The 23,018-nt window shown below is 40.6% G+C and overlaps 1 protein-coding gene across 3 annotated transcripts in view; it reads left to right on the forward strand.

The window, feature by feature from the left end:
* LOC124801555 (nectin-4-like) overlaps positions 1 to 22,716 on the forward strand; it is a 468,485-nt gene extending 445,769 nt beyond the window's left edge. For 2 of the 3 annotated variants that reach the window (XM_047263083.1, XM_047263082.1), the window contains exons 6-7: positions 2,190 to 2,326; positions 22,288 to 22,716. In XM_047263083.1, coding sequence (XP_047119039.1) covers positions 2,190 to 2,326; positions 22,288 to 22,436 — 286 coding nt within the window. In that variant the 3' untranslated portion in view covers positions 22,437 to 22,716. Of the gene's footprint in view, positions 1 to 2,189; positions 2,327 to 22,174; positions 22,226 to 22,287 lie in introns of those variants that run through there. The other variant, XM_047263085.1, reaches the window with a different exon arrangement.
* The last annotated feature ends 302 nt before the right edge of the window (positions 22,717 to 23,018 follow it).

A 23,018-nucleotide genomic window follows, 5' to 3' on the forward strand; every position in this document is an offset into this window, starting at 1 on the left:
GACTGGTTTGATGCAGCTCTCCATGCTACTCTATACTGTGCAAGGCATTTATTGTTTTCTTAATCATTCCAATAGCTCTTTTAATGTAAAGTTCTCCTGTAATGTTAGGAGTTTTCTGTTGTGACTGTCGATTCTATTAATTTTCATATCCTGTCCCATTTCAGATTATTCATGCTCGTGCTTTCTTAAGTGTTCAGGAAAGATGAAAGCGTTATTTCAATATTGCCTGGTTCTTATAAGTTCGTAGCATTTTGAAACTTCTATCATCGTATTTATGACACTATGTGTACTGTGAACTGGACGATACTCCGAAAGAGTTCCCCACTTTTCGTGAAAGGATCGCAACCTTTTCGCACTTGGCATATTGAGTCACTGAAGTGTAGCTCTAAATACAAGCTTTCGTTCTCAGAAACAACTCTGAATTCAGGCGAAACACCATAGTGTAATGGCTTGGAAAACTTAAGGACGAAAGTAGTTATCGCGTGATGTTTCACTACCAGGCAACCTGCTTTGATGGAATTTGAACTATGCATAGAAGGCACTGTTACAGTGTGGTGCAGAAGGTAAGGACAAGTAAAACGACACTTTTACTCAAAGAAAATAACTACGCTGGTGTAACCGCCATTTGTGATGGTCTTCAGGAAAATGTAAATGTGAGGTATGATTTTTTATAGGATATGTGGTAACCAGGGATATAAGTGCACGTTCTGAAATATGCTGCTTGCTGGCCATAGCGTTAGCACGTAGTTCTTGCAGTAGACGTCCCGTTCCTCCACTTGGGAGCAAGGGAGGTTGACAGCCGGTGAATGGGCGTTGTTTCATGTGGACGTGCTACAATACGCCCCAAATGGTTCAAATGGCTCTGAGCACTCTGGGACTTAACAACTGAGGTCATCAGTCCCATAGACTAAGAACTACTTAAACCTAACCAACCTAACTACATCACACACATACATGCCCGAGGCAGGACTCGAACCTGCGACCGTAGCAACAGCGTGGTTCCGGAATGAATCGCCTAGAACAGCTCGGTCACAGCACCCGGACAATACGTCTCCCCTGCGCATGTAACGCGTGCTGGGTTGGATTTCAGTCTACGAAAGGAGCTGCCCAGTCCATTCACCAAATATCCTCTCGTTGTAAGAGCTCCTCTACCCGTGCTCTTCAATTCGGTCGCGCATTCTCATCGTAAATATGAAGTCAATGCCGAATGCGCCCCCAAAAACTCGCACATGAAGGAGTTCAATTCCACAATAACGTTGCCAATCGAGTGATTTCAGAAATTTGGATGGATGTTCGCCGTTGTAACATTGCCCCTACCACTCCATAACGCGTGGATCATCAAAACAAATCATGTCCTACAATGCTCCTGGGTACATTACCTGTTTTCACATCTCGCCATATGAGCATACGTCCAGAACCATTAGTCATACTGAATCTGCTCTCATCCATTTAGAGCGCACTTCTTGTTGCCCTTGTCCCACGCTCTTCGGCACCATCAAAAACGATGCTGCTGATGTGCTCGTGCCCGTCGTCGGGCAATGAGAGCAGTCCTATACAGTCTCCGTGCCATTGTGAAGAGTGAGACTGCGCGCATTGCAGTCCTGTTAAATTTGGTTGCAGTTGCACCCACTGTTTGACGTGGGTCCGTACATGCATGTTGCTGTTTTGGTCTGTTGCTGTAGTTGACTGCGGTTGACGATCACCTGTTCTTTGCCCAGCAGTGTCTGTGGTTCGGGTTACGCCCCACACACGTGAAACAATGCTGTACGCAACAGAAAATTCTTATGCTACATACGTCACGCTTCACCCTTCTTCCAGTTTCATGATAACTCTTCTCAGTGCGAAGTCATCCGGATGTTGCCTCCGGGCCATGTCTTAATGAAGAACATCCTCACACTGTGCAGTAATTGCTCACTGATTGGTACACACAGACTCTCCTCCTGCACCTTCCAGAGCCTCGTGTTGCCGGGCCTGCACCATTTGGCGCTATAATCACACTGACCTCATGCCATGCGACGCTCAGCTACCCATGATATACAGGTATAAAGTGTGCAGAAATTCACTGACAGGACAAGAATCGCAGTGACGCAGCCAAGTATTCAGAATGTAAACCAAAACAATTCCTGACGCACAAGCCTGTGGCCGTATAGCTGGTAGGTGCTGTATATCCACTGTGTTTGCCCTTGCAGCGTGAAGACGGACATGGGACCCGGCATGGCGACCAGCCGGCTGTACATCGCCAACGCGAACCGCCGTGACTCCGGCAACTACACGTGCGCCCTGGCGGCCGTCGCCAGCACCACCGTCTTCGTCTACGTCATCAGTGGTGAGTTGAGTGCCGCAGGTGTTGGCTACCATCCTCAAACTACAGTGTATTTGTACTGGAACAAACAACTGTGCGGCCACCCACAGCAAGGTGCTGTATTTCCGGAACTGGCAAAGTAACGCTGGTCATACCTTAGTAGGGGAAACAGACAGTAGCAAATGACAACGTCTATCACAGACATGTAACGTTCCATCTGACTCCATTACTTGCACAATAATGTAATACAGATCACTGTGTTGTCTAGTCATATTTGCTTCAAGTGTTTAGTGCGTATCAACTGTCAGCAGAGAATGAAAATTCTGTCTTTTTATGATTAATGGCATGGTGGTACAGGCAGAACTTTTGCAATTTATTCCTTGTCTATTCTATCTTCCTGTTACCTTTAACCGTGTAGCTTTACAGTGTAGAGCATACTTTGGTCAGCAGCGTAGATACTCTGGCAGTAGGGAACGGCAAATATCTGTTTGCACAGTATTGTACTCACTACTTTGAGCATATCTCTCTTTCACAACATTTTTTCCCATGTTTCGGGTGATACCATTGTATGATGATGGCAGTAGCCGAAGCATGATAGTATATAACAAATAAATAAGCACACTAGACAATCTAACCGGTATTACTCGCCGAAGTTCACAATGATAGTGGACTTTTTCGAGACTCTTTGTGTCCTTTGTTAATGAGATCGACCATGCGTCAGTGAGCTACGGATTTTACTTACAAGGGAACCTCCCCATCGCACCCCCCTCAGATTTAGTTATAACTTGGCACAGTGGATAGGCCTTAGAAAACTGAACACAGATCAATTGAGAAAACAGAAAGAAGTTGTGTGGAACTGTGAAAAAATAAACCAAATATACTAACTGAGTAGTTCATGCGAAGATATGCAACATAAAGGGGACTGAGAACGCAGGAGCGCCGTGGTCTCGTGGTAACGTGAGCACCTGCGGAAGGAAAGGTCCTTGGTTCAAATCCTCCATCGAGTGAAGATTTTTAACTTTTTATTTTCAGTTTATGTGACAAACTCTTATGTTTTCATCACTTTCTTGGGAGTGATTATCACATCCACAAGAAAACCTAAATCGGGCAAGGTAGAAGAATCTTTTTACCCATTCACCAAGTGCACAAGTTTGGTGGGTCGACAACATATTCCTGTCATGTGACGCACATGCCGTCACCAGTGTCGTACAGAATATATCAGATGTGTTTTCCTGTGGAGGAATCGGTTGACCTATGACCTTGCGATCAAATGTTTTCAGTTCCCATTGGAGAGGCACGTCCTTTCGTCTACTAATCGCACGGTTTTGCTATGCGGTCGCAAAACACAGAAACTAAACTTATTACAGCGAACAGAGACGTCAATGAACGAACGGAAAGATAATAACTATCCAAAAATAAAGAAAGTAAAATTTTCAGTCGAGGGAAGACTTGAACCAAGGACCTCTCGTTCAGCAGCTGCTCACGCTACCACGGGACCACGGCGGTCCTGAACCCAGATTGTCCTTGATATTGCTTATGTGGCCCATGGACTACTCAGTTTGTATATTTTGTTTATTTTTTCACATTTCCACACAACTTCTTCCTGTTTTCTCAGTTGATCTGTGTTCAGTTTATCAAGTCCTATCCACTGTGCCAACTTATAACTTAATCTGAGGGGGGTGCGATGGGGAGGTTCCCTTGTTAGTAAGGCCTGGGAAGCATAAACACAGCGTTAAAAGACCAGTTTTAAGTATTATAAGAATAAGAAATTAAAGATCTAGTTATAAAAGGTCAAAAAAATCATGAGCATTTCCGGAAGCGTTTACACTCACGTGCTTACTAGACAAGCAAATAACAGTTAATTTATGTCTAGTTGATTGCTTAAGCTGAGAAATCAAAGCAAAGGAGGCCGCTTTTTTTCTTTTGTTTGAGTGAGGCTTGGCTTTGCAGTGACCTGCCATTGGAGATCTGAAACGTTAATGTAAAGTGATAAGCCACACTACGGAAACGGAACTGCACTGACGAACTCGATATAAGACAATGTAACGTGAAATATAGTTGATGACATTACCATAATTGGATGTCTTGCAGTATGCATTTATGTAGAGATAACTGCAATTAACTCCTCTATATAAATAATAACATAAATGTTCGTTTGCTCGAACTCATAAATCTCACTAACTGTTTTGAAAGATTGACGCAACGTGTTATTCAAATACGTTGGTTGGTTGGTTGTTTCGGGGAAGGAGACCAGACAGCGAGGTCATCGGTCTCATCGGATTAGGGAAGGACGGGGAAGGAAGTCGGCCGTGCCCTTTGAAAGGAACCATCCCGGCATTTGCCTGGAGCGATTTAGGGAAATCACGGAAAACCTAAATCAGGATGGCCAGACGCGGGATTGAACCGTCGTCCTCCCGTTCAAATACGCTCCCGTTGTTATATGCCTATTTTTAATCTATATGTATTATGTGAACAAATATGTAATATATAAAGGGGAATCGTTATTACCAATATCCTCGAAAATTAAAACTTTTACTCACTACTCTAATTGACATTTGGATGGATATAGGCTACATATTTTTCAGTGCACATAATATACACATATTTATCAGATATGTAATAGTCAAACGTTGTCGGCTAACAGAAAAGTGTTATTTGTGGTTTATCGGGTTATGATTAGAATACTATTAAAGAATCTGAATTTGCAATAACAATAAACAAGGTGCAGGGTCGGAGAGTAGGAGAAAGAACAGGCAGACAGAAGGTGGAATCAGCGGATATAGAAAGCAGGAGATGGACAGAGGGCCAGAAGGGGATTGGGAGGGAGGGGGGAGAAGGAGAAGATGGAAATGGAGAGGACGCGATGGACAGAGAGGGAGGGAGAGAGAGGGACCAGGAGGAGACAGAGACAGCGAGGGGAGGAGAATATACAAAGAACGGAGGGAGAAGGTGATCAACAGAGAGAGGGGGAGAGAGAGGGCTAGGAGGGGATGGAGAGAGGCCGGTGGAAAAGACCATCAGAGAGAGGAGGGCTGAAGTGAGTGACAGAGAGAGGGAAGGAGGAGGAGATGGATGAAGAGAGGGAAGAGGTGGAGATGGGGTTGAGTAGGAGTTAAGGACGTATAATCAATTTGCATATATATTAGAAACGTGTGCTTTCTCTTCACTTTCTTTTCTATTCGTCAGACGGAGCCGCAACAACGCGTGGCCGGGAACTGCTAATATTATAATTAAGTAACCGATAATATTACGCTGGGAGGCTGACGAAAAAGAGAAATTGAAGTACATTGTCACCTGACCTGACCGACCATCGTAAAGCTAGCGGGGTTGGCCACATCAAGTCGTCTGTAACCGTATGTCGTTATCAGACACGGTGGCCTGGCTTAGTCTAGCCCCAAGTTAATTTTCGATTGGGTCAGTTTGATGATGGGATTGCTTAAGAGTCAGACATTAGTCTCTAGATTCAGTTGCTTATGCTTGAGCACGCGAGAAGGTCTTATGTATAGGGTTGTTTCACATATGTAGATCGTTGCCCGTGACTGGTTCCTGTAGTGGTCTTCAGTCCAACGACTGGTTTGATACCGCTTTCCACGCTAGTCTGTCTTAGCACAAGTCTGTTCATCTCTTTGTAGCTACAGCAGTCTATAAGAGCTTGAAACTCATTACTGTAGTTCAGCCTTGAGCTCCCTCTACAATTCTCACTTCCCACATTTCACTTAGTAACCACATTATGTCACCTATTTTGCCCTACTAACCGATTCCTTCTTTCAGTCAAGTAGTACCTCGGTCTTTTTTCCGCAATTAATTTGAGTATCTCGCTACTAGTGTTTCGATCTACTCATCCAATCTTCCGCATTCTTCTTTAGCACAACATTTCAAAATGTTCCATTCCTTTCTAGACTGCCCCGATTATCATCCATGTTTAACTTCAGTTTAGCAGTACACATAAAGGTATACTTTCTTAAAAGAATCCGTAATACTTAAACTTTTAATATTATATAGGAAAAACTTTCTGATGATTTGAAAAATTATATTTATATGGTCAATAACGGGCCTCTGGCTTCTTACGCCATCTTCAGATGTCAACTGAATGTCGCAAAACATAGATACATTGACGTACGACTTACACAGGTATCATTTATTCAGAGGTTACAAAAATGATGGCATGTGTAACGCTTATATGGGGAAATATTACAATTTTCACACACAAACAATGACTTAATCAAAAGAGGAAACAATTATTTTGTGGAGGTACGTTCGACAACTGGTGAAAAATAATTTTGAAAAAAAGTTTCAGTATTAAACAAATTCGATTCTGTATGTTGAACGATAAGTAGAACACCATGTTACCCAATAGCAGCTATCCATTCTGATCGACAGAGCGACAATCAACGGATTCGCGGCAGTACATGTCACCATACAACCTTATTGGTGTGTGGCCAGAGGCGGTTCTTTAGAGCAAGTACAGGGGCCTTAGTTTACGTCATGTAGCGCAAATAATGACATCAATGTTACAAATTAACTAACAGATTTTCATTTCAATACAGTAGCTTAAAACCCTTCTTTCTTTTTTTGTAATATCAAAAGTCAACAAGCATATTTGCATGTCTCTTTGAAATATTCAAGAAATGTAGCGTGGAACGTGCTAGCTCATATCTTGGTGGTGAATTGCTCCTCCAAAACCTATTCAAAAGATTGTTAATACGTTCACATAACTGTCCTATACAAAACCGTTACATCATTGTAGTAATAAAAATATAAAAACTAAAAAACTTTGTTGATGATCACTTTGATAAAATACAGTTACACACCAATTCGAAAATCGTCAAAAGCTAAAATCTAACACAGTCATTCATATCATAGTGGTTAAGCAATTCAGTAAGTATTTGATATAAAAGAAATATAAAAGTACTTTACAAACAATTTTTATGAAGATGTGTTAACATGGTAGTAAAATAATGACGATCAAATATGACAAGGCTGAGTTAACCAGATACATTTAACAAAACGTAAAATTTCATATATACATGTATACTGTAGATCCAACTGCGTTACGCTGTTTGCAGAAAGACAGTAAAACAAACTGCCACTATACCTGGCCTTTAAGGTAGAAAATTGACTAGTGATTTACTTGTTTGGTGGTAAAAAAGACATGCCAATGGATAGTACCAACAAAATGGAAGACAAAACGATTCACTGTTAATAATAAGCTATGTTCTCAAATATTACCATGCCAAGTGTTGTCATTTTAAAGGTAGGCTGAAATTCCCATGTCATGGCTCGCGACGCCTCGTTCCCCAATGCACCAGATCGTCGAAAAATTCCCAAAACCAGCTGTTCTTCACCTGGACCTGTTCATTGAGCAGGTGAACACCAGATGACCTCAGATGAAGGTATATATACATATTTTCTGGGAGATCAATGAAGGCTGAGGCCTTGTGCAGCAATATGACTCCCGATTTCAGAAAGACGAGGGCGTGTCGCCTCTCAACCAGGTGGGCGGTGAAGTTGCATCTGTCAGCTACATGCCGCCTATCCGACGCTGCGTGTTCACCAAAGCTGAACGTAAGCTTTTCACCAGGCTGTTCCGTAAACAGGTGTCAGTGTGGACATTCCATTCCGTACCCACTTGATTCGTGATGCATATTTCATTTATCAACCTCATTAACCAAAAGAAGCCCAAGGTTGTTATGTTTTGTTTTTTGTAAACTGATGCTACCTTTGTATGGCACGCAAATGCACTTGTTATCTGTACCTTCCATTTTGTTGCTACCTATATTTGTCTTGCATCTTGGTATTTTTTACAATACTTTTGTAAATTTTATCTACGTGATGAGAGCGTAGTTGTTCGCCCTGGCAATATATTAAATAGTGTTTTACACGTTCAGCAGGTGAGAGTGGCAGCTTGAGAAGACGGTTAACAGAAAAATAGATGAAGGTATTCTTATGCTGGTTCTGGTGATTTGAATGGTGGTCAGTAAAAATAATGGCATAAATATTTTTTTCTCAAAACCCCGAACCTGTGTTTCCCATTATCATTCCCGAAATGTAAGTCTAAGAAGTTAACGGAACCATTGGTTTCCATTTCGCAGGTGAATTTCACTTTTTATGCAATCCATTGAGTCTGTCTGCAGTTGTATGAATTACAATACCATTATCATTAACCAACACCAGTCTGTCATCACCCTACCTAAAGTACACTATCTGCACTGCCATATGTAGCTTTTCACTAAAACACCACTTTTCGAAATAGTTGATGAATATGTCGGCCAACAAGCCGAGCTGCCCATGCTAAGCCCGTCATTGTGAAGATACTTTTCTCCATTATATTTCAGTCATTTTACTTCAAACCATCCTATAACAAATCAATAAATTTGTTACTTTCATCATTCGACAGCCTACTCCGAGAGCACAAATTTTCCTTAATGACTCCAATAGCATTGGTAACCGGTTCCTCAGCATAAAGGTTCACAATATCTAAAGATGGGGTTTGAGTGCTGCTAACGTTCCTCCTCACTTTTTGCCTACTTTTGGTTGGACGTTTTCTACTGTTGTAATAATGTTTCTTTAACGACTTAAGACACTTCCTAGAGGCTTTACTGAATGGATCCCCATCCACCCCTTGACGATTCGTCTTATTGGCAGTGAACGTTTATGGACCTTAACCTGCGCCCTAGGTGTGGGTTCATTACCTTCAGTTGTAGCTCCCTGACTAAAATATTCCTTTATATGTATTTATCTTCAATCTAATATGTGCTTCTGACGTTAGAATCTAGCAATGTCCCTTATAATACGAAATGACATATGAAAAATCACGGGGATTAGTAGCCCTGACAGTTCAAAATAAAGTTTATACTACTCATAGCATTATTTCTTTTTTATATAAACAAGTCTCCAATTTCACATTTACGTTTGCATTTTAGCACATTCCTGCACTAGCTACTGAATTTTGCCAATACATGCGTTGAAGTTATCTTATTTGCAATACATGCTTTGTGTAAACACAATATGCTGAATGGATTTGGTAGGTCTGACCGTTAGATTTTTGTATCTACATTTATACAGGGTTATTACAAATGATTGAAGCGATTTCACACCTCTACAATAACTTTATTATTTGAGATATTTTCACAATGCTTTGCACACACATACAAAAACTCAAAAAGTTTTTTTAGGCATTCACAAATGTTCGATATGCACCACTTTAGTGATTCGGCAGACATCAAGCCGATAATCAAGTTCCTCCCACACTCGGCGCAGCATGTCCCCATCAATGAGTTCGAAAGCATCGTTGATGCGAGCTCGCAGTTCTGGCACGTTTCTTGGTAGAGGAGGTTTAAACACTGAATCTTTCACATAACCCCACAGAAAGAAATTGCATGGGGTTAAGTCGAGAGAGCGTGGAGGCCATGACATGAATTGCTGATCATGACTCCACAGCGCCGAAAATTCAAAGCGTTTGACTTTGTCATCGGGTGTCAGGGCTTGTAGCAATTGTAAACGGTAAGGCTTCTGCTTTAGCCTTTTCTGTAAGATTTTTCAAACCGTCGGCTGTGGTACGTTTAGCGCCCTGCTTGCTTTATTCGTCGACTTCCGCAGGCTACGCGTGAAACTTGCCCGCACGCGTTCAACCGTTTCTTCGCTCACTGCAGGCCGACCCGTTGATTTACCCTTACAGAGGCCTCCAGAAGCCTTAAACTGCGCATACCATCGCCGAATGGAGTTAGCAGTTGGTGGATCTTTGTTGAACTTCGGCCTGAAGTGTCGTTGCACTGTTATGACTGACTGATGTGAGCGCATTTCAAGCACGACATACGCTTTCTCGGCTCCTGTCGCCATTTTGTCTCACTGCGCTCACGAGCGCTCTGGCGGCAGAAACCTGAAGTGCGGCTTCAGCCGAACAAAACTTTATGAGTTTTTCTACGTATCTGTAGTGTGTCGTGACCATATGTCAATGAATGGAGCTACAGTGAATTTATGAAATCGCTTCAATCACTTGTTATAGCCCTGTGTTTGACTAATGAGATTGTGACTGATTGCCGTGTGCCTCAACTTCGTTAAGTTTCAGTCTGTTATTTATAACTAAAGCTTAATTGAAAAGAATTGTAAATCAAAACTATTATACATTCTGTGTGATTTGTTTGTTAATTTCCAGTATTTTTGGCAGATTCCCCTTTTTTCTTCTTCTCTTTAGAGACTGTATTGCTTCACGTTCTACATCAGATGACTGGTTCTCTGTTAAAAGATCATAGGCAAAGAAGGCAAAGATTAAAACTTACTTTCTTAATCTCATGCTTCTGCCATATTCATATAAACTAAACTGCCACAGTTGCGCCAGATTTATCAATATCTACTTTATCACAATCCTTAAATGTGACCTTATGCACACCACTCTGTGGGAAGCGTTACTGTTTGTCTTTCCTATTGAGTTAAGATGTGGATGCGCTGTTTGTATTATAAAATGCAGAGTTGCGAGGCTTCGACTTTTTTCCGAGAATATCTGAAATCTTGTACATACGGCAGAGCAATAGCCATTATTTATGGCGATGTATTTGATGGTTTTTAGTTCTGTTTGAACAGACTGAGATACTGAAACAGATATGAGCAGATGCAGTATTGAATGAAAAGCTACGTGTTTGTGTCTGTATGGGTGGTGGGAGCTTCAGCGATTACTGCATCTGTAGCCATGGTTTTCCTGTAAATGCTAAATAAATGTCTCTTTGAGCCAATATATATTAAGCTCCAATACATTTATAGGAGAGACTCTAAGCTCCATTGTGAAGAGCGTTTTCTTATGTTGGAAGCCGAAATATTGTATTAATGTATCCAACGGCACAGTGGCACTTGTCCACAAACACAGAACGTCATCCACATCTCTCACCCAGTTCAGTTGCTACTTCTGTGGAAAATTTTGTTCGAAATTGTACAAGCAACTATACGTTATTTATGGAGTATATGATCGAATATTAGCAAATGTCTTTATTGAAGTTATCGTGCTCACAAAATTTAGTAACAATGTTAATCGTTAACAATGTTAATCGGTTTCAATCGTTAAGTATAATGAAAGTTCTGTTGAGTGATCAGCATCTGATACCAGTCATTCTCATTATTGCGATCAAGACAGCTTTAATAAAATCTTATATTTGTATAATTTGCCTAAAGTATTTTTATGAAAAGCTTACCTTCCCACTGCAAGTCCGCATGTTATGTCCTCTTAGCTTCAACCACCACCAGTCGTTTTTCTCCACAGGTAGCAAAACTTGTCTATTACTTCTTGTACTTTTGTTAATATTTCTTGTAACTTCTCTTCGATGTACCATCCATTCAGTTTAACTACTGTTCCACGTTCTTTTCCATCTCTGACAGAATTACCATATCGTCGACAAATATCAAAGGCTTTTATTCCATCTCGCAGATCCTTATTTCTATTTCCAAATTTCCCCTCGCTTTCACTCACTGTTTGACCAAAGTATAGATTGAGTAGCATACGAAGTAGGTTATAACCTTATCCTAGTTCTTTCTCAATTCATGTCCTTTGACTCTTATAACTATAGCCCGGTATTATGTTAGTTGCACATAACTTTTCAGATAAACAGACAAATACCGTCCGAACAGACCTTGAATGCCCAAAGGTACCGTCTGGCTGCCTTGCCATCCTCAGCCCTAGTGCATCACCGGATGTGGATATGGAGGGGATTGTGGTAAACACACTGCTCTCCTGGCCGTTATCAGTTTTCGTGACTGGACATAACTTTTCACTTCATGAAATTTTGGCTGCTACTCAGTATTACTAAATTTCATTACCGACGACATGATTAAAATCTGTCATTAAGTTTACAGAGCCTACCAATACAGATTTTACTTACTAATTCTATACAGATAGATCAGTAACGTCATTTTTGCCTCTAATGTTAAGTAATTCCTCCGGTACCCAAGCTGATCTTCCTGACGGTCGGCTTCTCAGACTCTTTCAATTGTTTTGTAAATAAATCGTGTCAGTATTTTGCAACCATGAGTTCTCGAAAGGATGGGGCTATCGAACCAAGTCAGTGAAGTCAGTACCTGCCTTATTTGGATTAGTGCATCAGTAGCTTAGAGCACACTGACTGGCTCGTGTAGATTAGGTAGCCTACAAAGATTTTTCTTTTTTTATTTAATTAAATTTTTATGTTGTTCTCAAACTGCAACAATTTCTAAGCTTTTCACGCTAATTAAGTACATATAAGTATGGCTTTTTTCGAATGTGATTCTGACCAGAAAGCAATTGAGCAGCTGGAGTCCAAGGTTTTTCTTAATCACACCTTTTGTGTTATTGTAGAGACTTTTCATAGCGACTTCCATCCTCTAAAAAGTATTTCTTTACATCTAATCAAGAACAGAAATACCAATTTTCATAAATTTAGCTTTAAAATTGTTTAATGTAACGAAGTATTTCCTAAAAAAGTTTCGTCCCCTGTTGCCCTCTCTTAGTGGTAGGATTTCCAGAAACACTGAAACATGTATTTTCTTTAATTTCTAACCTAAAAGTCAAACATCAGTTTTCTTAGATGTAGTCTTCAAAATCCTTTTGTTGTTCTTTAGGAATTACTATTTTCAAAATACTTCCTCGAACTATTTTACCCTCATAGTGGTCGAATTTCCAAAAATTTTGAAACACGTACTTTTTCTATTCTGACTAGAAATTTAACACCAGTTTTCGTAACTCTAGTTTTAAAATTCGCTTATCAGCGACATACTTTGAAAAAGCCTTTACCTTTTTCACCTCCTTAGGTTTGGTGCTCCTTAACGACGCGTTTAGGATAAGATAAACCCCGTCTCTAAACTTCAAGGATCTATCCTTAGTGGTTTGCTCTGGGCGCCGATGTGTCAATGAGTCAGTGTGATCCTGTTTCAGTCCCTTAAGGGTTGAATTTCCAGAAATAGTGAAATACGTATTTTTCTTAAGTTTGTGACTGACAAGGGAAATTCCAGTTTTCAAAGATTTGCCTTTACAAAGGTTTCATAATAAAATATTTCCACAAAATATCTCATTTCCTATTTCACCCCCTTAGAGATTCAGTTTCCAAAAAGGCAGAAACATTATTTTTTGTTTGTAACCGTAATAACAACGTTCATAGAAATATTTTTTAAAAATACTAGTAGTGCTACAATAATGATACATTATCAAACAAAGCTTTCAGCCCCACTGGATTAAATTTCTGAATATCCAAATCACCGTATTTCTTTATTTCCGACCGACAAACAAGATACTAGTTTTTGTAGGTTCAGCTTCAAAGTTACCTTAATAGCAACTTTTAAAGAAATTCCCCCCTTAGGGTTGGGACATCGATAGATCCCTTTTTAAACAATGCCTACAGTACAAGATCAACACATTTTGCTAATTACACGTTTCTATTCTTAGCGGTTTAGGGCTGGCCGATGATGCGTCAATCAGCAAGTCAGGACATTGCCTTTTATATATGGAGATTTTAAAAGTGTTGTTTTTTTCTGACTGTTAGCTGTTGGCTTCTGTATCCCATGTCACAAAGCTATCCACTGCACTTCTGTTGTGTTTCTTGTATCTCTCAAAATATATTTCAGTTCTGCTTTTCTTACCATGTTTTGACTGAGCACTGTAGATATGCGTAAGATACATGCACAGTAGGGAGACACTGTGCGTCACGTGATACGTAAGCTGTTCTGGCATTGTTTCGATGTTGTTTGCCATCCAGAGCTCTTCGGCGATGGCACTGAAAAATCTGTTTTTAGGACAGAGCGAAAAGTGCCTGGAATTCTCGTCCTCATAATACATCGTATCTTATTCCCATCTTCTTAATGAATCACCAATATATTACTGTAGTTTTATTTTTGTACTTAATTTGGAGTGTAATAGATAATAATAGCTTGAGGGCGGGGTGTATATAATAATCCAGACGTTACAATACAAAATCTTTCTTTAGGAAATCTTCCTTCCAATCCAAGATCAACAAAAACATTAAGTAACGTAACTGCCAGACAGGTTTAGAACAGTCAAAGGCGAAGTCTCCGTGAGAATTTTTCGCTTTGTACTTGAGTATGATGTAGTCATGCAGAAGGTTATTCGCAATATGTACGAATAAAAAACAATATCCTTAACAGACATTATAATTGTCACATTTATCATAATAATTGTGGAACAATCAACAGATATTTTTTATTGACAATATAGTAACAATTAAGTTCATGGCCTTATTCATGTACTAGTGGTACGCAACAGAGAGGCTAAATTACACGAATACTTCGAAAAGTCTACGAATTGGGCTTCAGCAAAGAAAAAAAACAGTAGTACAGCACAGGTACGAATGAAAACTAAATTATGCAAATACTTGCAACTCTATTGTTGTACGTTCTTTGGAAGCGCCACACTAAATATCAAGTGAATTGAGCATAATGATTATCTGTTTAAGAAACTGTATTCATAAATTCGGCAAAAATTCGAATTGTTTTGCGATATTGTGGATAGCTTGAGATGGCAAACAATAAATGAAGGAAACGATGATACAGTTTCAAGAAATTTTAAAGGAATAGAAACCCAAACACCTACTCAGCATTAGAAAAATTGGCCACAAAGGAAAAAAAATTGTAAATTAGAAGGTGTATCACGTTTTAAAACTTCTTTGTTAAAGGTTTCGAGATCACATCTCTCTGACGCGAACAAATTTTTCTACACGCGTTCATCATGTAATTATGCCATATATAAGAGCTCGTAGTAACTTCATTTAACTTTAAAGGACGTACATAATTACCTCCTCCTGGTTAGATTTAAGTACTGGAAATCCCGAATGAAACATTCTCATTGAAGTAAAGTTCAGTTAACAGTAGTTAGAGTTTCAAGGGCTTCTCTCGTCTGCATCCTCAGGAGATGAAACCGAATCCGTAACTGAGTTCTAGCTTGTTTCACATACCACGAGGTTTCCGCAAAGTCGGACCAACAACTATGAACTCACGCTGCTATTGTGTCAGAATAATTGGCAGGTACTCCACTCAGAGCATCTACCCGAGGATGGAAACGCTGAATCGTGATGGAACAAATAGCTACTAGGAAAAAAGTAAATCGCGTCGGGTAAATACAGCAGAAGATAAACTTCATATTCAAATACAGGACTATATAGTAACAGCGTTATTCAGTATAAGATAATCATTTAAAATTAACGCGCTGCGTCAGTTGGTTACTTGTTGTCCAGGTTAACGGTTTAGCATTTCTTCGTGAAGTATTGTAGCAAATCGCCTAGTCGGAAAGACTTTTTGATAAAATGTGTTGTAGAACAAGTACAATATGAGCATGCAATGTGCACCATTATTTACAATCATTTCGTATATAAGAACTCAGTTACGATTATCATATGCTGTGTCATCGTGTAACCGCTGAAAAAAAAAAAAAACACCAGTTAAACTTACATTTATATGGACAGATACATAATCATTCATAATCATAAATGTCCAGGCCATTAGAGTTGTGTACTGCTATGAACAATATCATCTCAAGTAAATGGTAGTGTTATAATTTATTTATGTAGAGGTTGGTCTGCGAGTGTTATTTCTTACATTGGCCCGAGGAGGAGAAACCATTCTGCAGACCTCATTAAGAAGTTGTTATCACCAAAGGTATCCAAACAGCCCAGTCTTAAATGTCACCCTAAAATTACAAATTAAAATAAATAATGAAATGAAAGTAAAAAAAACTACCCAAGAGAAATATAACCATAAACCATAGACACGACGCTTGTTGTTGCTGCTTTCAATCGTTGATGGTCTCAAGACCACTGAAGTCAAGCCCTCCATGATTAAATTATAGGGTTTGGGACACAATGCACATGGAGATAACAACTTATAGGGAAGCAAATATACCGAATCATTTTCATAGTTAGAAAAAATCAAATATTTGCCCAATAAATTTAATATTCCCTTAAGGTTCCTGAAAGCACTTCTCTGATAGTTCACAAACATTTGTTGGTATAGGAGGACACTGGGCATTCATCATCAAATACGAAAACTGGAAGCTAATGGGACTGTAGTAGGTGGGTGTCACGTTTATTTTACGAAACTGCTCCCCTTTCTACGACATTGTTGTACCCTCCGCCTGCAAAGCCATCCCTCGTGACTCTTTCTGTGACGACATAATGCTGCTTCACTCTCCCAAGGCGAACCTCTTTCTTTCAAATATACTTTCACAGAGATTTCTAGCAAACAAACACTCATTCAGACGTCCCATTCACAATCAAGAATTTTTCTGATAATTGAATAAGAAACATGCAGTCAGTATGTAACTCAGAGCCGCTGGCTTCTTCCTCTACCATCAAGTCACAGTTCTTGTTGTTGTTGTGGTCTTCAGCCCTGAAACTGGTTTGATGCAGCTCTCCATGCCACTCTATCCTGTGCAAGCTTCTTCATCTCCCAGTACCTACTGCAACCTAAATCCTTCTGAATCTGCTTAGTGTATTTATCTCTTGGTCTCCCTAAACGATTTTTACCCTCCACGCTGCCCTCCAATACTAAACTGGTGATCCCTTGATGCCTCAGAATAGGTCCTACAAAGCGATCCCTTCTTCTAGTCAAGTTGTGCGACAAATTTCTCTCCTCCCCAATTCTATTCAATACCTCCTCATTAGTTTTGTGATCTATCCATCTAATCTTCCTCATTCTTCTGTAGCACCACATTTCGAAAGCTTCTATTCTCTTCTTGTCCAAACACTTTATCGTCCATATTTCACTACCATACATGCCTACACTCCATACAAATACTTTCAGAAACGACTTCCTGACGGTTAAATCTAAACTCGATGTTAGCAAATTTCTCTTCTTCAGAAACGCTTTAGTTGCCATTGCCAGTCTACATATTATATCCTCTCTACTTCGACCATCATCAGTTATTTTGCTTCCCAAACAGCAAAACTCGTCCACCACTTTAAGTATGTCATTTCCTAATCTAATTCCCTCAGCATCACCCAATTTAATTTAAATACATTCCATTATCCTTGTTTTGCTGTTGCTGATGTTCATCTTATATCGTCCTTTCAAGACACTGTCAATTCCGTTTAGCTGCTCTTCCAGATCCTTTGCTGTCTCTGATAGAATTACAATGTCATCGGCGAACCTCCAAGTTTTTATTCTTCTCCATGGATTTTAATTCCTACTCCGAATTTTTCTTTTGTTTAATTTACTGCTTGCTCAATATACAGATTGAATAACATGTGGGATAGGCTACCACCCTGTCTCACTCCCTTCCCAAGCACTACTTCCCTTTCATGCCCCTCTACTCTTATAACTGCCATCAGGTTACTGTACAAATTGTAAACAGCTTTTCGCTTCCTGTATTTTATCCCTGCACTACTTCCCTTTCATGCCCCTCTACTCTTATAACTGCCATCAGGTTACTGTACAAATTGTAAATAGCTTTTCGCTTCCTGTATTTTATCCCTGCCACCTTCAGAATTTGAAAGAGAGTATTCCTGTCAACATTGTCAGAACCTTTCTCTAAGTCTACAAATGCTAGAAACGTAGGTTTTCCTTTCCTTAATTCATTTTGTAGCATAAGTCGTAGGGCTTGTATTGCCTCACGTGTTCCGACATTTCTACGGAATCCAAACTGATCTTCCCCTAGGTCGGCTTCTACCAGTTTTCCCATTCGTCTGTAAAGAACTCGTGTTAGTATTTTGCAGCCGTGGCTTATTAAACTGATAGTTCGGTAAATTTCACATCCGTCAACACCTGCTCTCTTTGGGATTGGAATTATTACATTCTTCTTGATGTCTGAAGGTATTTCGCCTGTTTCATACATCTTGCTCAGCAGATGGTAGAGAGTTTGGTCAGGGCTGGCTCTCCCGAGGGTATCAGTAGTTCTAATGGAATGTTTTCTACTCCAGGGGCCTTGTTTTGACTTGGGTCTTTCAGTGCTCTATCAAACTCTTCATGCAGCATCAAATCTCCCATTTCATCATTTACATCCTCCTCACTTTCCATAATATTGTCCCCAAGAACATTGCCCTTGTATAGACCCTCTGTATACTCCTTCCACCCTTCTGCTTTCCCTTCGTTGACTGAACTGGGTTTCCATCTGAGCTCTTGATATTAATGCAAGTGGTTCCCTTTTCTCCAAAGGTCTCTTTAATTTTCCTGTAGGCAGTATCTACCTTACCCCTAGTGATATATAGCTCTAAATACTTACATTTATCCTCTAGCCATCCTTGCATAGCCATTTCGCACTTCGCGTCGATCTCATTTTTGAGACCTTTGTATTCCGTTTTGCCTGCTTAATTTACTGCATTTTTGTATTTTCTCCTTTCTTCAATTAAATTCAATACATCTTCTTTTAACCAAGGATTTCTACTAGCCCTCGTCTTTTTACCTATTTGATCGTTTGCTGCCTTCACTATTATATCTCTCAAAGCTACCCATTCTTCGTCTACTGTATTTTTTCCCCCATTCTTGTCAATCATTCCCTAATGCTCTGCCTGAAACACTCTACAACCTCTGGTTCTGTCAGTTATCCAGTTCCCATATCCTTAAATTCCCACCTTTTTGCAGTTCTTTCAATTTTAAGCTACGGTTCATAACCAATAGATTGTAGTCAGTGTCCACATCGACCCCTGGAAATGTCTCACAATTTAAAACCTAGTTCCTAAGTCTCTGTCTTACTATTACATAAACTATCTGAATCCTTGTAGTATCTCCAGGCTTCTTCCATGTATACACCCTTCTTTTATGGTTCTTGGATCATGTGTTAGCTTAACTCCCTCCTAAGGCTTGCCACCTCCACTGACTTATTCTCAGTACCCCAAATGGGCGAGTCATAGAGGAACTAAGCCAACGAGAACACACATACTTTCCTCCCTCAACCCTAAAAAATGTGTTTTATCAAAGCCATGTCATGTTTGCATTTTCTTCTCTCTATCCCATATAGGGCAATCATAGAGCTTTTAAGCCATTAGAAACACACACACACACACACACACACACACACACACACACACACACTTACGTCTCCCAATCACAACCCAGAATATTACCCGACATTAATACAAAGCATCAGTCAGAGACCTCACTATGACAAGGATAATATCATTCTCACCTGATAAGAATATAACATCTGTGTCTCTGAAAACTAACTGTGCCTTGTGGAGGCGAGGAGAGCAGCAGGATGGTTTGTCAGCAGAACATACAGCTAGCTTTCTCAAGATCCATACACAGATCTTTCTATTGTAGCCCCGGTCTTTACTAGCCTCTAAACTAAAACATCTAAAACCAGTGCTGTAGTTAACCAACCGTTAGAACGAAACAATCATCAGTATGTATTACATATGGTTATTCATCCCCAAATAGCCTATCATTTAGTTCGATATTTTTACTCCACGCACAGTGCAATGGAACCACAAAAAGAATATTCATGTCTAGTTTATCGTGACATGTAGAGATCTGTTCTCTGACAGAGAAAATCTGGCACAGCTATCACGTTGGTAGTACCCATCTGCCTTGCAATATTCTGGGCTATAATTGCATACAAATGACGATTTTCTCATGTCTGCAGTTATAAGAGACAAAGCGTGCACATAATGTCGTTAATGGCCTAGGCTCCTTTAATTCCTGAATGTCAAACTGAACTGAATAAGAAATGGTGAAGGAAGTATTTATGTGGAAAGACTGAATATGTCTTTGTCAAAAGGAGGTTATACATAAAAAGACTGGTATTGCATTGAAGAGTTATTCATAAGTACTTCGTTTCTAAAAGGAGGTCCAACATAAAAAGACTTGCATTGCATTGTAAGGTTATTCATAAATACCTCCAGTTTTTCAGAAGATGACTGCATGTAAACTCCAGGATGTAAAGAAAAATGACACATATCAGTGGATAGAGAAACTCCCCAAGTCTCTATTTGTAATATGTACTGTGGTGTAGTTTGCAAAGGCAATCACTAGAAGGCAAGTGTATCAACACATGTAGATAAATCACCCAGTGCACGCTGTCACACTGAATTAATCATGACTGCAAACCAAAGAACAGGTTTCCAAAGCAGGCTGGTGTTGTAGTGACTTAGTGAATTGCACACACGCCCTTTTTGCGCCATATTGACATTTGTGTCACAAATGGTGGCCACATCGATGACCTGTAATATGCATTTGTACTTGAAGAAGTGCTCTATCCACTGGTATGTGCCTATTTTCTGTATGTTCACATGGTTCAAATGGTTCTGAGCACTATGGAACTTAACATCTGAGGTCATCAGTCCCCTAGAACTTAGAACTAATTAAACCTAACCAACCTAAGGACATCAAATACGAGGGTCACCCCAAAAGAAATGCACACTAATTTTGTAAAAATACAATTTTCATTCTGCATGTGTGAAAGTTTTACAGTGTGTAGATACATCCTTACCGCTTATTTCAAACTTAGTTCAACCTGTTCCCGTGAGTGGCGCCGTCATAGCATGTCTTACAGATGGCTGCTACATTTGACTTTCGTCAGAAGCAACGTACTGTCACTGAATTTCTATGTTGTGGAAACGAGACAGTCGGAAACATCCACAAGAGTTGAAAAGGACGTATGGAGATGCTACTGTCGCTCGCAGTATAGTTAGTCGGTGGGCAAGCAGGTTACGTGATGAAAGCAGGCACAGCAATATTGAGAATTGTCCTCGCAGCGGGATACCTCGTACTGCACACACTCCAGACAATGTGCAGAGAGATAACGAATTGGTGACTGCTGACCGACGCATTACAGTGAACGAATTGTGACGCTACGTTGGGGTAGGGGAAGGAAGTGTTTGCACAATACTGAAAGTGTGTTACTTATAAGAGATTTGTGAAAGGTGGGTTCCCAGGATGTTGACAGTGGCTCACAAAGGAACAAGAAGAACGGTATGCAGCGAACTTTTGGAACAGTACGAGAATGGTGGAGATGAATTTCTTGGAAGAATTGTAACAGGTGATTGAAACATGGCTCCATAATGTTTCACCAGACGAAGAGGCAATCAATGGAGTGACATCATGCAAATTTACCCAAGCAAAAACAATTGAAAACCACACCTGCTGGAAAAGTTATGGCTACGGTGTTTTTCGATTCCGAAGGACTCTTGCTTGTAGACATCATGCCAAGAGGAATCACCATAAATTCTGATGCATATGAGTCGACATTGAAGAATCTTCAAGCTCGACTGAGTCGTGTTCGACTACATCGGCAAAAACAGGATATTTTGCTGTTGCACCACAATGCACGGCCACATGTCAGTAAAAACAAAAAAAAAATAAAAAAAAATGGAAGCGATCACAAAACTCGGATGGACAACACTGAAACACCCGCCTTACAGTCCTTACCTGGCTCCGTGTGACTATCATCTCTTTGGGAAACTGAAAGACTCTCTTCGTAGAACAAGGTTTGAAGATGATGACTCCCTTGTGCACGCTGCCAAACAGTGGCTCCAACAGGTTGGTCCAGAATTTTACCGTGCGGGTATACAGGCGCTGGTTCCAAGATGGCGTAAGGCAGTTGAGAGGGAGTGTACGCTGATATGAAACTTCCTGGCAGATTAAGACTGTGTGCAGGACCGAGACTCGAACTCGGGACCTTTAACTTTCGCGGGCAAGTGCTCTACCACTGAGCTAACCAATTTTTAATGAAAATATTATTCGTAAAGGACGTATGTACACATTGTAAAACTTTCAAACATTTAGAATAAAAAAATGGATATAAAAAAATAGTGTGCATTTCTTTTGGAGTGACCCTCGTACATGCATGCCCGAGGCACGATTCGAACCTGCGACCGTAACGGTCGCGCGGTTCCAGACTGAAGCGCCTAGAGCCGCTCGGCCACACCGGGCGGCTTTCTGTATGTTTTGTAATACTTGTGACGTCCTTTTCAGAGATGCAGGATCTCATATTCACGTCCAGTCAGTTGTAGATGCTTCCGAGACGAGCTCTCCTCGAGGAGCAGGTGTCTGCTGTCGTGTCCACTCTGTGTGTGTGTGTCGCGCAGGAGAGACGCCTGCGGCGATGCAGCACGGCGGGGCAGCCGGCTGGTGGTCACGTGGCCCCGGTGTGGCCGGCGCGCTGTGGCGGCTGCTGGCCGCGTGTCTGCTGCCGCGGCTGCTGCTGCCGCTGCCGCTGCCGATGACCTCCAGGTGACGTCACTAGCCACCGGCCAGCCACGGCGTGAAGGGCCAGGCGGTGCCGCCGGGCGCGCAACCACCGACGGGTGCGACGGGGCGGTATGGGTGGGCTCAGACGAGAGACTGTGACCACGGACAGTACTTCGCAAGTGGTGAGAGAAGGAAATAGTTGAGGTGATGTGAGCACACATATGCATAAATATATATGACAATGTCGTTTTTGAAGTATAGAGATAATTCTATTTCAACATGTACTATATTTATAATGTGATGTTTGTAGAAAATAAAGAAAAATGTATTTCACGTTCCACACAAGCCCCTTTCCCTGAGACTTACAAATCAGAAATCCCTTGGCAATTGCCATGTTTGTAATGCCTTTTGGATGTTGATGGTCTTTCTTTACATGCCTGCTGAGAAACGTCGAGAGATATACTGCCTCAAGCAAGAAACTGTTCTTTAATTGTTTTCTTTACCCAAACATGTTTCACCACTTTCTTGCCATCTACAGTGGGATTTGTTTATAGAGCACTGTGAAAAACATCATGCCGGGGTAACACTAAAATTTCACCCTAATATTATTACACAGGATGTCCCAGGA

This window comes from Schistocerca piceifrons, chromosome 1 (assembly GCF_021461385.2).
Source record: "Schistocerca piceifrons isolate TAMUIC-IGC-003096 chromosome 1, iqSchPice1.1, whole genome shotgun sequence".
In the NCBI taxonomy this organism is placed as follows: domain Eukaryota; kingdom Metazoa; phylum Arthropoda; class Insecta; order Orthoptera; family Acrididae; genus Schistocerca; species Schistocerca piceifrons.